Source organism: Myotis davidii, unplaced genomic scaffold (genome assembly GCF_000327345.1).
Source record: "Myotis davidii unplaced genomic scaffold, ASM32734v1 scaffold37, whole genome shotgun sequence".
Classification (NCBI taxonomy): Eukaryota; Metazoa; Chordata; class Mammalia; order Chiroptera; family Vespertilionidae; genus Myotis; species Myotis davidii.
Genome location: NW_006289395.1, coordinates 3,900,247 through 3,917,777, shown reverse-complemented (window position 1 = coordinate 3,917,777; position 17,531 = coordinate 3,900,247). Strand labels below are relative to the sequence as shown.

General features: G+C 44.5%; 1 protein-coding gene across 1 annotated transcript in view; it reads right to left on the bottom strand.

Annotated features, from left to right (window-relative positions):
- Positions 1 to 17,531, bottom strand: part of LOC102760149 (dynein heavy chain 9, axonemal) — a 194,745-nt gene that overhangs the window by 145,983 nt on the left and 31,231 nt on the right. The window contains exons 11-14 of the mRNA XM_015562544.1: positions 15,693 to 15,761; positions 13,852 to 13,978; positions 9,394 to 9,649; positions 8,109 to 8,350 (exon numbers count right to left, since the gene is read on the bottom strand). Of these exons, the coding sequence (XP_015418030.1) occupies positions 8,109 to 8,350; positions 9,394 to 9,649; positions 13,852 to 13,978; positions 15,693 to 15,761 (694 nt within the window). The remainder of the gene's footprint in view (positions 1 to 8,108; positions 8,351 to 9,393; positions 9,650 to 13,851; positions 13,979 to 15,692; positions 15,762 to 17,531) is intronic.

The following is a 17,531-nucleotide window of genomic DNA, read 5'->3' as shown; positions in this document are numbered from 1 at the left end:
AAAACATTTAACAATTCACCCTGGCTGGTTGCTCAGTGGTTAGAACGTCAGCCTGCAGACTGAAGGGCCATAGGTTCAATTTCCGGTCAAGTCAAGGGCACGTACATACCTGGGCTGTAGGCTCAATCTCTGGCCCAGTCAGGGCACAAGTGGGAGGCAACCATTTGATGTCTCTCTCTCACACTCTCTCTCCTCTCTCTCTCTTTCTCTCTCCTGCAGGTATGGCATGTATTCTTCATCATTTTCAACATTAAGCCTTTTTATAACAACTTTCCCTTTCTCTAATATCTTCAATGAAAGTCGTAAATACTTTACAAAAGTAAATTTTCTAGCTGACCCACACCACTTCACAAACATTCACATGTAGTAAATTTCCCTGAATTAAAAAAAAATCTCATGATCCTGTTTTTGACTAATAAAATTAGAAAATTTCTAAAATGACTCACCTACATGTTTATTTCCTAAGCAGATTGAAGATTTTCTTAATGACAAAGGTCATCATCACATAAATCATAACATGGTGACAATACAGTATTGCTCTCAGGTATTATTAAGATGGGTATGTTTGCTTCTATATTTTAAAAGTTTCCGTTTTTATGACTGCTTTGTATAGTTGTTCTATCTCCTTCCTGATATCACGCTATCAATATAGCTTTCTGTACTTTTAACCTTTCTACCTCAAGTCTCCTAGGGTCTAAGGAGCAACTTGTTGGAATTATCTGTGAACTAAAAAGAAATAGCTCACGTTTCTGATCCTAGCCAAGACAGAGAAATGAGGTCAGCCCTGCCCTTCTGCTACAAACATCTCTCTCACTGGACATACAGAAAAACAATTGTTTTGGACAACTGGCTAATGAACAGTACAGGGATGTGATCCTTGAGAAAAGGGAAGTGCTCAAGGTGAGCTTTAAAACAACTGGCTTTCTACCTACAGGCACTTTCCAAACCGTGACATGGGAAAGTGATCTCAATTACAGCATCCTTCCTGCTGGTAGAAAAGACAGAAACTGGGGTGTGGGGCTGCTGACCTTGCTGAGTCCTCTTGAGTCTTTGAATCTGAAGCTGTACATATTTAGGGCAAGACTCTGCAAAGCCTGGCAGAGAACAGTTACTGGGGATTCTAAATGGAGATCGTGTAGGTCAGATAGTGCTAGAAGATGTTCATATACTATCAGAAATGATGAAAAGACCTTGCATGGAACCAGGAATTCACTGGAGACCCCAGAACTGTGATGCTTTATGATTTGAGCTGCTCAGTTCTAGAGAAAGGCTTCTTTAGAGTCTCCCTAACAAAGCTTAAAATTGAGTTTCCACAGGATCAAGCTGACCCACCAATAAGTTAACTGCCTGCCAAAAGAAAAGCTCAAACCCTTTAAGGAAAATAACACTCAGATTCTAAAGTGGCATCCAACATGACTAGAACATAATAACACATTGTTAGACATGCAAACAAGCAGGAAAGTGTGACATTTAACCAAAAGTGAAATTCACTAGGAGAAAAGTCAGAGAATAGCTTCCATACCAATTCTTATTTTATGTGAAAGAAAAATAAACATCTGTTGCATTAAAGAAAAAGACAGAAAATGAAAATAAAATAGAGGTTTGAACATTTGATTAAAAACTTCCCAAATTTTGTAAAAAACAGTTCAGAAAGCTCACAACCTCTAAGCAAGATGAATATTAAAAAAAGCCTATCTAGGCACATCATATTCAAATGGGAAAAATACAAACACTTAAAAAGGCACTATTAAAAATATCTGAGAGAAACAATACATTACATATAGAGGAACAAAGCTACAACTTATGGTTGGATTCTGATCAGAAACATTAAGGATAGAATATGACAAAATGACTTCTGAAAGAAAAATAAAACTCTCTACTCAGAATTCTATATCCAATGAAACTGTCTTTCAAAAACAAAAGTGAAATAAGAACATTTCCAGATAAACAAGAACTGAGAGAATGTGCCATTAGCAGACCTGAACTGCAAGACAGTAACTCAATTCTACAAAAAAACCCACACAAGTCTTCTGGCCAAGATGGCAGCGTAGGTAAACACGGTGCTCACCTCCTCCCAAATCCACATCAAGATTACAACTAAACTACAGAACAACCATAATTCAGAACTGCCTGAAATGGAGCTGAATTGAAGTCCTACAATTATAAAATTAAAGAAGAAGCCATAGAAAGACAGGTAGGAGGAGCAGAGGAGTGAAGGAGCTGGTCCCATACCCATGTGTGGTGGATAAAAATCAGGAGGGATATCTTGGCTGTGGAGGTCTCCAGTGAGGAGCGAGGGGTCCCAGCACCACACCAGGCACCCCAGCCCAGGGTTCCAGTCCCAGGAAGAGAAGTCCCCATAACTTCTGGCTGTAAAAACCAGCAGGAGTAGAGGTTGGGAAGGCTGAGGCTGCTGGAGTCCCAGGCAGTTCCCCTTAAAGGGCCTTCACACAGACTTGCACAAACTCACTCCATCTGAGTCCAGCATGGGGACAGAAGATTGAAAGATACCAGGAGAAACTGAATTGTTTGGTATCAGGGCGAGAGCTGGAGGGGCAGTTTTCTCCTAGACAGAAGTGCTGGCAAAGGCCATTGTTCTTTTTCTGAGTCCTTCCCCGACAGAGCTGGCAGACAGGCTCCATCTCTGAGACTCCATCAACATGGCACACACTGTTTGCCCCACCCTGGTGATTCCTGCCCAACATTCAGGACCACCCAAGCTGTTTCCAGTGGCTTTACCATATGAATGGCATGTCTTGGTTCATGCTTCAGATTTTCCTAAAATCTCTCAAAGGAACCGCATTTGGCCTCAGTGAGCCCTTTACCTCTAGCTAAGTGGCCCAGGCCCAGCAGTAACAGCACCCAGCCTTGGTTCACAGCTTGGCCTCATCTGGGCACCTCTAAGCCCAGCACAAGAAGCAGCCACCTGCAGATCACTTTGGAGTTTATGTCTGGTGGCCCTGGACAGAAGACAGGTGGTGGCTGACCTTGGCCTACAACTTCCAGGAGGTCCCGGAGCCAGCACACCCAGTGGACAGCTTCAGACCATGTCGAAGCAGTACAACCCAATGACCTCCATAAGCAACACACTCAAGGGCAGACTCAGTGGGCACCAGATCCCTGCTGAAGTAAGTCCTGCTCTGTGCAGTAGATCCCTACACAACTGATCCTCTAAGGTAGTTGGAGGTTGGGGGCCAGTGGTAACAGTCAGTCCTTGTACCTGGGGGTAATTCCCTCCCATTGACACGCCAACAGCAATCAAGTCTCAACTATAACAGGAGGGCATATAATCCATATGGGGGCGCACCTTGAGTGCCTAGCTGGAATAATCAGGGAGGCTGTGCCACTAGACCCTATAGGACACCTACTACATTCGGCCATACTACCATGCCTGGCAGATGTAGCAGTTCTACCTAATACATAGACATAAGCTCAGTGAGGCAGCCAAAATGTGGAGACAAAGAAACATGTCCCAAATGAAACATGTCCCTAATGAATTAAGAGAACTAAACTCCAAAAAAAGAACTGAATAAAATGGAGATAAGTAATCTACTTGATGCAGAATTCAAAACACTGGTTACAAGGATACTCAAGGAACTTAGTGAGGACCTAAAAAGCATAAAAAATAACCAGTTAGAAATGAAGGCTAAACTAATTGAAATAAAGAATAATTTACAGGAAATCAACAGTAGATTAGATGAAGCTGAGAATCAAATTAGTGATTTAGAATATAAGAAAGCAAAAAACACCCAATCAGAACAGCAAAAAGGAAAAGAATTTAAAAAAATGAGGATAGTGTAAGAAGCCTCTGGGACAACTTCAAGGGTACCAGCATTTGCATCATGGGGGTGCTGGAAACAGAAGAGAGAGCAAGAAATTGAAAAGTTATTTGAAAAAATAATGACAGAAAACTTACCTAACTTGGTGAAGGAAACAGACATACAATTCCAGGAAGCAGAGACTTCCAAACAACATGAACCCAAAGAAGCTCACACCAAGACACAGCATAATTAAAATGGCAAAGGTTAAAGAAAAAGAGAGAATCTTAAAAGCAGTAAGAGAAAAGCAGTTAGTTACCTACAAGGGAGTGTCCATAAGACTGTCAGCTGCTTTCTCAACGGAAACTTTTCAGGCCAAAAAGGAGTAGTAATAAATATTCAAAGTGATGAAAAGCAAAGACCTACAAGCAAGGTTACTGTAACCAGCAAAGCTATCATTTAGAATTGATGGTCAGATAAAGAGCTTCCTAGACAACAAAAAGTTAAAGGAGTTCAACACCACCAAACCAGTATTATGTGAAATGTTAAAGGGTATTCTTTAAGAAGAAGATAAAAATATGAACAATAAAATGGCAATAAATACATTCCTATCAACAATTGCATCTACAAACAAAATGAACAAGAACAGAAATAGACTCATAGATACAGGGAATATTTTGACGGTTGCTAGATGGGAGGGGGTTGGAGGGATGAGTGAGAAAGATGAAGGGATTAAGAAGTACAAATTGATTGTTATAGAATAGTCATGGGATGTAAAGTACAGGATAGGGAATATAGTCAACAATATAGTAATAACTAGGTGTGGTGCTGGATGGGTGTGGGATTTTGGGGGATGATCTCATATTAAGTTATATAATGTCTGGCCACTGGGTGTACAAAAAATATATAACAAAAAAAGGAAAAACAAGTGTAGAAATAGTGAGTTTGGGAGCAAATATAAAAACCAGAAACATTTTTTCTTGAGTTTTTAAAGCAAAATATTATTATAATACTCTATTGTGGGGTTTATTTTACACACACATACACACACAGAGACATCTCAACAGTGATGATTAAAAGATTGGAGGCAGCAGTGTGTTAAACCATAATGTTGCTATGTTGCTAGATTCCTATATTTCATGGGAAAACTCTAAGCTCTAAGTCAGTGGTTCTCAACCTTGGTTGCACATTAGAATCACCTGGGAATCTTTTTAAAATCCTGATTTCTGGGCCTCACCTGATTCCCAGGTGATTCTAATGTGCAGCCAAGGTTGAGAACCACTGCTCTAAGTTAACTGTGATTAGTTCAAGAGACATACTGAAACCTAGAACAACCACCACAAATGTAATACAACAAGGTAAATCTGAAATTGCAATTGAGAAATTAAAATAGAATACTAAAAAATATACAATTAATAACAACAATTAATGTGGGTGAGAAATAGCAGAGAAACAAAAAAAGAGATGAAGCAAATAGGAACCAAATAGCAAAATGGTAGAGCTAAATCCATCCATACCAAAAACTACATTAAATGTAATAGTTTAAATACTCCAATTAGTAGGCAGAGTTCTTAGACTTAGAAAAGCAAGTTTCTACCATATCCTCTATAATAAAAGCCTAATATGCTAAGTGTCTGGTTCTCCAATCATCCATTCAACCAATCAAAGTGTAATATGCTAATGATATGTTAAGGCTGCTCAACTGCTCCCTATTGCACTGACCACCAGGCGCAGACAGTCTACCAGTTGACCAATCGCTATGATGTGCACTGACCAACAGGGGGCAGACGCTCCAACCAGTAGGTTAGCTTGCTACTGGGGTCTGGCCGATCGGGACTGAGTAAGATGGGCCGGACATGCCCTGGAGCCCTCCCGTGGTTCCTCCCCAGCTGGCCAACCTCCCGCGTCCCTCCCTGGCCCCAATCATGCACTGGTGGGGTCCCTCGGTCCAGCCTGCACCCACTTACAATTTGGGACCCCTCAGGGGATGTTGGAGAGCCGGTTTCGGCCTGATCCTGCAGGCCAGGCCAAGGGCCTCTAGTGCTGTCTATAAGAGAAGAAACTGGAATCTAAAGAAGCACATAGGTTGAATGTAAGAAAGTAGAGAAAGATGGACAATGCAAAAAGTAGAAGTAATGAACCTGCAAGAAAAAGCCATAGTATTACCAGAAAGAAAATCCAAACAAAAAAAACAACCCATCAAGGCAAGGGAGTGTTATCTATAACTAGAAGCCCAGCACGTGAAATTGCATGGCCCCGCTCATCCGCGTGCACCTTGCCTTGCATGCAGCCCTGCCCACCCGCGCACACCTTGCCACGTACACAGCCTCCTGGCTGATCAGGCAGGGAGGCAGGTGAACGGTTAGGAGCCAGCAGTCCCAGATTGTGATCGGGCCTAAACCAGCAGTCGGACATCCCCCAAGGGTCCCTGATTGGAGTGGGTGCAGGCTAGGCTGAGGAAACCCCCTACTCCATGCACAAATTTCGTACACCGGGCCACTAGTATAGATAATAAAAGTGTAATATGCTAATTAGACTGAATGACCTTCTGGAAGAAGCTGGGCTGCAAGGGAAGCCTGGGTCCCAGGTGCCAGAGGGAAGCCAGTGCCAGCAGCTAGGGGAAGGAAGGCCTACTCTTGCACAAATTTTGTGCATCGGGCCTCTAATTCTAAATAAAAAGGGAATTTTATAATGATAATACAGTGATCAATTCACCAGGAAGTTATAATAATTATAAATGTGTTTGTAACTACTAACAGAGCTTCAAACACTTAATGAAAAATCTGTCAGAACTAAAAGGTTAAATAGACAAATCCAAAATTTCAGGTGGAGATTGAACATTCTATCTTTAGTAATCGGTAGAACAAATAGACAAAAAAATCAGAAAGCATATAAAAGATAAGAACAATACTACCAACCACTTTGAACTGGTATCTATGGAACATTATTTGCAACAATGGGAGAATAAACATATTGTTAAGTGCACAAGGGACATTTAATAAGATAAACAATATTCTAGGTTATGGAAGAAATCTCAGTGAATTCCAGCTGACTGAAATCTTCTAGAGTATTCTCTCTGGGCCACAGTGGAATTAGATTAGGTATCAATTTCATTAAGATATCCAGAGCAGGACCAAATATGTGGAAATTAAACAACATACTTCTAAATGACCACCCAATTAAAGAATTCACAAGAGAAAAAAATTTAAGACTGAATGATAATGAAAATGAGGCAGATCAAATTTGTGGAATGCAAATAAAGCACTGCTCAAAGGGAAATTTATGTCATCAAATGCTGGTATTAGAAAGAAAGCCTCAAAATAATACCCTAAGTTTTTACCCTGAGAGGCTAGAAAAAAAGATTAGCAAATTTACCCCAAATTAACTAGAAAGCAATTATAAAGAACAGAAATGAATGCACTAGAAAACAAAGTCAAGAAAATTAAAGTCAACAGTGCATTTCATTGTACTTCACACCATGGATAACCCCCAACCAGCAGCTGTAATCCAGCACTGACCGTGTGCATGAGGTCAGCCTGCTGGACTGCCCCATGCCGCTGCAGTAGGTGGCAGCTGGTGACCCCTAACAGCTCTTTCCACTCCTCAGTCTTTGAGGATGGGCCATGAGGCTGCCCTATCTATCCCAATGCAGGCAGTGCCTTCCTGCTTTAGGTGTGCACTGCATTTTTCCTTCTTTCATCAAATGCAGCGAGAGTTACCTTCTCCTCAGGCTCCATAGAGCTGGGTTACGAGAATGGTGCTGGAGTTCCACGCTAGGTTGTGCAGGCGAGTTGGGGACAGTTGGTGCACTGGGTAGTTTAGGATTCTGTCCTTGACTTTTCCTTCTCTCCTTGGGGTTTGGTGTGGCACTTAAAGTCATGTGATGACTAAGTGGGGCCACCATGAAGACGGCATTAATTTTTTAAAAAAATATATTTTATTGATTTTTTTACAGAGAGGAAGGGAGAGGGATAGAGAAACATCAATGAGAGAGAAACATCGATCAGCTGCCTCCTGCACACTCCCTACTGGGGATGTGCCTGCAACCAAGGTACATACCCTTGACCAGAATCAAACCTGGGACCCTTCAGTCCCCAGGCCGACGCTCTATCCACTGAGCCAAACCAGTTAGGGCAAGGCGGCACTAACTTTGACACTGATGCTGTAATGTGACTTTTCACTCACCCTACCTATTAGCTTTAGTTCTTTAGCTCTCAGTATAAATGTCTATCCCTGACTGCGGAAGACACACACCTATTGTTCTAATTTCCAAATCCCTTCCGGCACCAAGCACACCTCGTGATGCGTCCCCGGGACTCGTGGTTGTGTGTCTGCGGGGCTGGTGATTACCTGAACCAGAGCGTGGATCTTCAGGCCAGACTCTCTGATGCAGCTGTAATATTTTTCCATCCGGTCGTGCTGATCGTCCACAGAAAGCAGGCTCTCCTTTTTCCCATCCTTTCTCTTAAATACCGGAGACGCCCATGTTTTCATGATGCTCTGAATCTCTTCCACGTTGTCTTTGGTTTTCTGAATTCTTTTCTCAAGGTCACGAATGCTACTGGTGATTTGAATGACATAATCCCAAATGCCTGTTCCCCAGAAGAAATAGAATTAACTGAAATAGCTGACAGTGGCAGAGCTAAAGGTCTAGCTGCTGTGAAAGACAAGGTTCCAATACTCATGGGTTTTAAAAGACTTTTCTGCACAGGTTACGTCTTCGCAAGCAGCCTTTTTCTTCCTAGTTGTATTAAAGAGCCAACTCTTACCAAAACCCTGATTATGGAGGGAAAGAAACAAAAGCTGGTGCATTTTGCTGGGGCACGCCAGTGCAACTTGGCGACTTTACATAGGCTAATGAATCTTATTTTTAAAGCACTTTTCCTGTATTAAATGTTGAAAATATCATTCCCTCTCATGTATGGAATAAAGCTCGGACTTGTGTAATATGACCTTCCAAGACCTCCAGGAGTTGACTTGACCTTCTTTTCAAACTTTCACTCTTTTGAGGACCCTAATGCAAATCCATCTTCCTTCTCTGTGGTTTGCCACACTTTATGTTTAACTCTCTGATGGCTTATCATAGCTTGTCTTGTATAATTTATGTTGTGCATATGTCTGTTATCCTCACTAAATGTGAGCTTTTTGGGTGGGGCCATTCCCACATACCTCATATCTTACATTCTCTCCACAGGCCACCCCCTTACCCCAGAGTACCCCACATATGTTAATCCATCGATAAAAGTTTATTGCATTGAACTAGAGGGTACAAGTCAATGCATAATTCCCTTATAAGATACTTACAGCCCAGTTAAGAAAATTAAGTAACAATGATAATACAGGAAGAACCTTCATTCATGAATTTCCCCGTATGTGCGGGAGACTGTGGGAGATCTCATTCATTCTCTGAGCCTGCCCCCGTGTGTGGCAGCACATTTTTCTAAATATACTAGTCACATCCAAAGAGAAGAAAGAATACCAACCCTCCTTGCCTTCGCTACCTCGGACATGTGTCTGAGAAGACAGGCTTGTGTTCAAAAGCAACCCACGTTACCAGGTAATTGTCTGAGTGTCCACAATGTTTCCCGGGATCCGGACTCTCCCCCTGCGCCCCAGACCACGGGTGGTGCGTTACCTTCGCTTTTCCAGTTCAGGGCCTCCTCCGCAACTCGCAGGTGGAGATCGATGTTCCGCAGCTCTCCCGCCACTAATGGGAATTCCACCTCCAGCAGTGTTTTCATAACCTTGTTGTACCAATTTGCCATCAGCTCCAGGTTGGCCACAAGCTGCCGATAGAACTCCCTGGAGGAGAACATGGCTGCTGCGGTCTCCGGGATGTGCTGCAGCTGCCGGGGCTGAAGGTAGCTCATCTCTTTCAGCACAGACACCAGCTGGGGGAGAGAAGCCACAGAGATGGCTGTGGTTCAGTGGCAGCGAAGAACAGCAATATGCGGCAGAGACGGGAAAACCCCAGGGGACCAGAGGTCTTCGGGTCCCTCTCAACCCCTGCTCCTGCCCGTTCCCTAAATGTGGGTTCAGAGAAGGGAAGTGAGTACTGGGCAGAAGGAAGAGGACTCAGAAAGCAGCAGGTTAGCCGAATCTGTGAATCACCAAGAGCGAGAGGAAAACCTGAGAGAGGAGACCTCAGTGATAGCAGGAGAGGCCCGCTGTGGTGCGTGAGGGCAGGTGGCTGATGACATGATAGGGTCATGCTGACTGAGCCAGGTCCCATGGCTGTGCTGGTATGGGGGAGACTGATCACCGGTCTGGGCCACCCCGTGCATGAGAAGCCTTGGGTTTAGATTCCTGGTATTCTCACCAAATGAGGTCAGACACATGGTCATAGACACTGACGGGCCTGAGAGGAGGTGCCCACTGTATAACTTCAGTGGCTACATACAGTCATTTGAAATAGCCCGATGGGCTGGCTTGTCTTTGTGTCTTCATATACGAGGAGGTCAGGGGATGGGAGTCACCAGCCTCTGACCTTCTACAACGCACTGAGCTTAGTAGCAACTGCAGGAGTGGGAAGCCAAGCAGATGTGGGTCAATGAAAAACACAGAGGCTGCTGGCAGCGTTTCTAAGAGCACTGCTCATCATTCCTTATTTAACACCTTTATCTCTGAACTTACAAGGACTAATGTGTATAGAATGTATGACAAAACATACCAGGCCATAGATTCCCCCTCCACTCCCCACCCCCAGCTCACATAAAGACACCTGAGCCCCCATCTCCCCCAGCGGCCCTGGGCCAGCCCTTCGTTGTCACCCAGCCAACCCTGCTTAGGGTTAAGATGAATGCTAACAAGTAGGCAGGGAAATGAATTCAGTCTCCTGGTTTATTTTGCTCAAGGTAGATATTAAAAATTTAAATGTAAGAAATGGAAACATGCCCGGCTGGTGTGGCTCAGTGGTTGGGCATCAACCCATGGACTAGACAGGGGTGGGCAAACTTTTTGACTCAAGGGCCACAATGGGTTCTTAAACTGGACCGGAGGGCCGGAACAAAAGCATGGATGGAGTGTTTGTGTGAACTAATACATGTTAACACTGCTGCTGGTGAAGGAGCGGAGGAGAGAGCAAGAGACCCCTCTGCTCTTTCGGCTCCGCGGGCCGGATAGAACAGCCGAATGGGCCGGATCCGGCCCGCGGGCCGTAGTTTGCCAACGGCTGAACTAGGAGGTCACCAGTTTGATTCCCAGTCAGGGTGCTCTACCGGGTTGTGGGCTCGATCCCCAGTAGGGGATGTGCAGGAGTCAGTGGATCAATGATTCTCTCTCATCTTTGATGTTTCTTTCTCTCCCTCTTCTCCTCTCTCTCTAAAATCAATTAAAAAATTTTTTAATAAAAATTAAAAGAAAATGTGGGCCCTGGTCGGTTTGGCTCAGTGGAGAGAGTGTCGGCCCGTGAAGCAAAGGGTCCCGGGTTCAATTCTGGTCAAGGGAACGGACTTCAGTTGCACGCTCCTCCTGGCCTGGGCCCTGGTCAGGGCGTGTGCAGGAGGCAACCAATCGATGTGTTTCTCTAACATCGATGTTTCTCTCTGTCTTTTCCCTCTCTCTTCCACTCTCTGTAAAAATCAATGGAAATATATCCTTGGGTAAGGATTAAAAAATAATAATAAAATAAAATAATAATAAAAATTTAAAAACAAAAAAGAAATGTGGGGAGATAATATATATATACATACATATATATAGGTAGAGAAGGCCATTCCAAACACAATCATAAAAGATAAAATTTATATGCATAAAGTATCAGATACATAATAAAATGTCATACTTCGCCTGGTAGAAATATTTGCAGCAGATTTTTAAAATACCTGACAAACATTTCCAAAATATTCTAACAAATTCACAGATAAAGAGGGCACTTCCACTCAAAAGTGGGCAAAGGACACGAACAAGCAATTTATAGAAGGAATGTAGACAGCCAATGAACAGGTGAACAAAGTTAAAGCAATGTGGAGATTTTGTATTTTTTCTAGTTCATTAAGCTGAAAGAAATGGATATCTTGCTGGCAGGAGAATGACTGAAGAACAAATTGACAATATACGTGAAGAGTCTCATAATGTAAGCACCTTTTAGCCCAGCAATTTTATTTCTAGGCATTTATTCCAAAGAAATAATCCCGAATAGATGCAATAATAATGGCAGATACTTATTGTAGCATTATTCATGCCATATTTTATTCCATTATAAGATGTCAATGATGGTAATATTCACTATTGCTATATTTACAACTAAGAATGAAAGAAAAAAGGTAGTTTTTTACACTACAAATGCATGCCATTTTCAAAGATATAAAGTAAAAGTGCATCCTAAAATCTATGAAATACATATTGACACAACTAGAAAATAATTGAAATGTCCAAGAATCGGGTATTTAAATAATTTAAATAAATTTTCTACATACATACATATAATTTTCCCCATAAAATTCTTAGCCTGGCCCGAGTGGGGCAAAGCTCTGCTCATGTGCTTCTGGTCTGATATACATGTGACTTCATTCCTAAGAGCTCAGCTGTTGCCACGCAGCTGGAAAGTGGGAATCGGGGATGTTAGCTCTTCTCTGACTTGTATTTGTAGTTGTTTCCCCTTGACTCACATTATAATTTAGGGATTTATCTCCTCTCCCCTTTTCTTCTCTCCTTTCTTCCACTTCCTTTCCCTTCTATCACCTACAACATCAAAAAGCACCTACTGTGTGTTGCATACTGGGGCTGATAAGAGTCCTTGCTCTCAGAACCTAGAGAGGAGGGGTGATCCAGCCTCAATACTGTCTTATACCGAGGACATAATTAACACAATCTCTAGACTCTGGCCTTACTGGTCATCCAGAAACTCATCTCTTTGGGCATTTAATATCCAATATTGCTGACAGACAATGCTGATAAAATTACTCAAATGACAGACTTACCAAAGTGAAAAAAATGGATCCTCCAACTTCCTTTATTGACTTTTAGCTCAGTCAGAGTTGATAGTCTACTTAACCTTCAGTGTTCTCAAAAGACAGCAATATGCTCAGTTTTGGCTCTCTCTACACTGCATTCCTGGAGAACGTGCCATCCAGACAGAAGTGGTGACTGCTTTCGCTCAGTGTGGTCGCATTTTTTGTTTTTACTTTTTTTAGCTGAACGATGCACCTCCTGACCTGGGCTAAGGTGTGGTCATGTCCTCTCCAGCATTACGCTTTCCCAGGCTGCCACAGTCCACACTGGTCTGCACCCTCTGACCGTCTGCGGCAGGGCTGCTCAACCTTGGCGCTACTATTCTGGACAGTCTCTTGGTGGTGGGTACCATCTGGGCATTGTAGAGAGCTCAGCAGCATCTCTGGTATCTCCCCACTCGGTGCTATTGGCACCCAGCCCATGTTTGACAACAGAAATGTCCCCAGGGGGAAATTGCCTCAGTGGAGAGTCACTAATCCAGAGTCTTATTTCCAGAGCGACTCCTTTGAGATTGATCACACACTACCCCGTAAGGACAGATTTTTGCATGTTGGCGTTCCAGCTCCCAACTAGCGTGTGGGTTCCTTGAGAGCAGGAACCAGGACTCACGCTTGTTTGGCCTCCCAGTGTCCAGTCAACAGCCTTCATGTGTGGGAGGCATTCATGGCGGGCCTGGCCAGCTGTCTGGCACTAAATGGTCAGTAATGCTATTATCCTATCTGCCCAAAGATGGGTAGCAATCTCTGTTTAAGTGCCTTCTGAAATTTCAGATAGTGCATATCTATAATATAATTAAACTTTTTGATCAGTTAATCTTAAGTGTAATTGTCATTCTAACTTTATATGTAAAGTCAGGTGTATAATAATGCTATCATATGAAAAGTTAAAAAATATATTTTGTGATATTTCCTGCTGTGCAAAATCAAAGCAAATATATTGGCTAACCCTGGAGAAAAATGTGTGCCCTGAACAACTTAAGAAAACATTACACCACAGGATTTATCCCCAAAAGAAACCCGGGATGCAGATTCTTTGGAGCAGCTTTTTCATATTCATATGAAAACCCTGTTTGCCTTTGAAATCAGCAAAATTAAGCAAAACTCTTCAGAAACCCAGTAAGAAATTCCTGTGGCCGACTTACCTGTGGGTTAAAGTTGACGGTAATCTGCTTAGTGGCTGGGTCTCGTGTCAGAAGTGGCCGGGAGAGGTTGTACTGTGACTGCTTCGACACCGTCTGGCACCAGTCCTCATACAGTCTTGACTCGTACCTGTGAGGATGGGGAACAGCGGGCACCTGAAAGCACCCTCCCAGCATCCCCATGCCTGGCAATGAGTAACTGAAGGTATAGGTAAGTGCCTTCATATAGTAACATACATAACACATATATAGTATGTACAGTCTATCTATCTCTCTATCTCATGAACTAAAGATACTAGTAAAATACCTGAATATATTCTTCCCTGCCCTGCCCCCTCCCCCAATCTTCACACAAGGATATGTTTTTACTAATTTTTGGAGAGAGAGGGAGAGAGAGAAAGAGAAAAATGATTGGTTGCCTCCCACATGTGCATTGACCAGGAATCAAACCTGCAACCTTTTGGCATACAGGACCATGCTCCAGCTGTCTGAGCCACGGGGCCAGGGCTGCATACATTCTTAAGTCAAAGTCATTGACTCAGCCAGGCATGGAAGCTCCTGCAAGTAACCCCTTACTTCTAAAGATGGCACAGCTCAAATCAGAGGAGAGTAGCAAGAGACGCTCCAGGGGGCCCTTCTAGGCGGTAAGGGAAGTCGTGATCAGTCTCAGTAAACGTTGGAAGAAGCTATTGGGTAGGATTTGCTCTCATAGGAACCTTCACGTCACTTGCAGACATCTGTCATGCAGTCATTACACATTGGTGGAGCATCTACCATGTGCTGGGCTTGGGTAAACAGAGAATACAGCGAGGCAATCCTGGAGAGATGTACAGGGCTCAGGCCTCTGACGACAGGCGACGGGGAGGGTGGTAAGGAGATGCTGGAAGGTTTCAGGGATCGGGGGCTGAAGTGATGCTTGACTGAATCTCAGAGAACAAGGAGAGGTTAGACCAGCGGTTCTCAACCTGTGGGTCACGATCCCTTTGGTGGTCGAACGACCCTTTCACAGGGGTCGCTTAAGACCATCCTGCATATCAGATAGTTACATTACGATTCATAATAGTAGCAACATTACAGTTATGAAGTAGCAACAAAAATAACTTTATGGTTGGGTCACAACATGAGGAACTGTATTTAAAGGGCCAGAAGGTTGAGAACCACTGGGTTAGACAGTGAAAGAGGGATGAGTGCTCCGGGCAAAGACAACAGCAAGGCCAAAGGGTGGAGGTGAGAAACAGCCTACTGTGTGCGGGGAGCACCTGAGACTAAGAGGGCAAAGGTGGAGGCTAGAGAGGAAAGCAAAGGCCAGGGAGGGTTTTCCTGTTGTGGTCATGAGGTGATGGGAAGCGCCAAAAGGCTTTGCATATGGGGGTATGTGGTGACGATATCGGATTTGGTAACAGTGTGGGCAGTATGGGCACTAGACCCTGCACCCCCAAAAATCTTACTGCAGCTTTAAAGCAGGAACAACTGGGAACCCATGTAAATTTCATTCTTATGCTTTCTCTATAAAAAGATACAGGAAACATTTTTTTAAATTTCTGCTTGGTAGGCAGCCACTGCGATTTTCCGTGACACTGCACTCGGGGTGCCGTGAGGGGTGGCCCACTTCCGGCTCTGCGAGGTCTCGCTCCCACTACAGTGCACCGGAACAGTGTCTGTCTCTAGGCTGGACTGCGTTCCCCAGGGCCCTGTGTGTGTAACCCAAGGGCACTAAGCTCACAGATAATGTGGGGACAACCTAAAACACAGAGCAATATGAGGAGCCAGCTCAGGCAAGAGCCGCACGGGGCCCTGTGGGGCCATGCAAGCTGCAGGGCAATGCAATCCCAGGCGCTGCTCACTTTTCCAGCAACGACAGCACATCTTCATACTTTTGTATCATCCGCTTTCCTTCGGCAGATTCCATGCAACTGCCCATAAGAAGAGAAGAAAGTGGCATCGAATTAGAAGTCAGAATAATGATCTGATTAACAAACTGCAGCCTATAAAGAAGAGATTGAGCAGCTTCCCGGGCTGGTTTCCAAATGCCCCAAAGGCACCTGCCTCCTTCTTCCTGAACATTCCCCATCGACCACTAGAGGGCGCCTGCACTTCCTGCAATGCAGGCAGCCCCACAGGTGAAGGTGGCAGAACCTCTCCCAAGGGGCTGCACCAACCCTTCTCCCCAGCCCAGACAGGCATGCACAGGTACATCAGGTCCTCAGACACCTGAATAAGAGGGAAATCGAGACATGAAAAAAAAACTCTAGGTGCCATAGTTTTCATATGTAAGAAAAAGCTATATATGACATTACACATAACAAAAACTATATAACAATGTTTACATATTTGCATAACAATGTTTATACACACACACACACAGACATTGTTTTATGTGTATATATTTTCCTTCTCTGAAATCCACCTAGGACATGTTCTGAGAAGCCCTGCCACTCATTGACACGTTTACACGAAGTTCCCACCCACTTCTCATGCCCCTCTATGTGCACACACAATGAACACACATGCACCACACATGCCATATACATACTCACCCACATGCACAGACATGCTCAGGGGCTTCCACAGGAATGACCACAGAGGAGCGTGAGCAGTGTCCGGCGCCCACACCGCCACCCGCACCTGCTCCTGTCTGACACTTTGCAACAGAAAGTGAGAGGCAGGCCCTGGGAAAATTGGCGAAATATCTATAATTTTCAGGAACCTTCACACTGTGCTGAAGGGTCTGTTTTTGTTTGTTCTGCTAGCAAAATAAGGAAGCTTATTGCAAAGATTCCTTAACACCATTTGCTCTTTAAGCCAACACAGGTTTCTCCCCGATGCCCTGGCTCTCAGTGTGAGCCCCGCTGCAGAGGAAGCTCTGGCTTTCTGGTGCTCAGTCCCTCCATGCGAGCATGCAGGTGGCTCCAAGAGGAGAAGGGGAAAGGGCCTCAGACCAGGCGGCTCTCACCCAGCCCTCCCCTCCCAAGCTGTGGGACTTCCACAGGTCTCATAACCCCATCTCATTTCATGCCTGGGAAAGGAAGGGGCTGGAGGAGAGAAAGACAGAAATGCAGGGAAAGTTGAAGGAAGACTGTGGTGTGGATGGATTGACTCCATAGAAGAAGCCACAGGCTGAATCTGCAGGGCAACTGAACACAAAACATTGCAGACATCACTGTCACTCATACATGGGGTCTCCAGCCATCAGAGTCGGCAACTCAAGGGCCTGGGTATAGGGAGGAGAGAGGGGCAACTGAACACAAAACATTGCAGACATCACTATCACTCATTCATGGGGTCTCCAGCCATCAGAGTTGGCAACTCAAGGGCCTGGGTACACGGAGGAGAGATTCCCCACACAGGGCCTGGGCACACAGAGGAGAGAGACTGGGGCACACGGAGGAGAGAGACTGGGGCACGCGGAGGAGAGAGTCTGGGGAACGTGGAGGAGAGAGTCTGGGGCACGCGGAGGAGAGAGTCTGGGGCACGCGGAGGAGAGAGACTGGGGCACACAGAGGAGAGAGACTGGGGGACGTGGAGGAGAGAGTTTGGGGCACACGGAGGAGAGAGACTGGGGCATACGGAGGAGAGAGACTAGGGAACGTGGAGGAGAGAGTTTGGGGCACGTGGAGGAGAGAGACTGGGGCACGCGGAGGAGAGAGTCTGGGGAACGTGGAGGAGAGAATCTGGGGCACGCA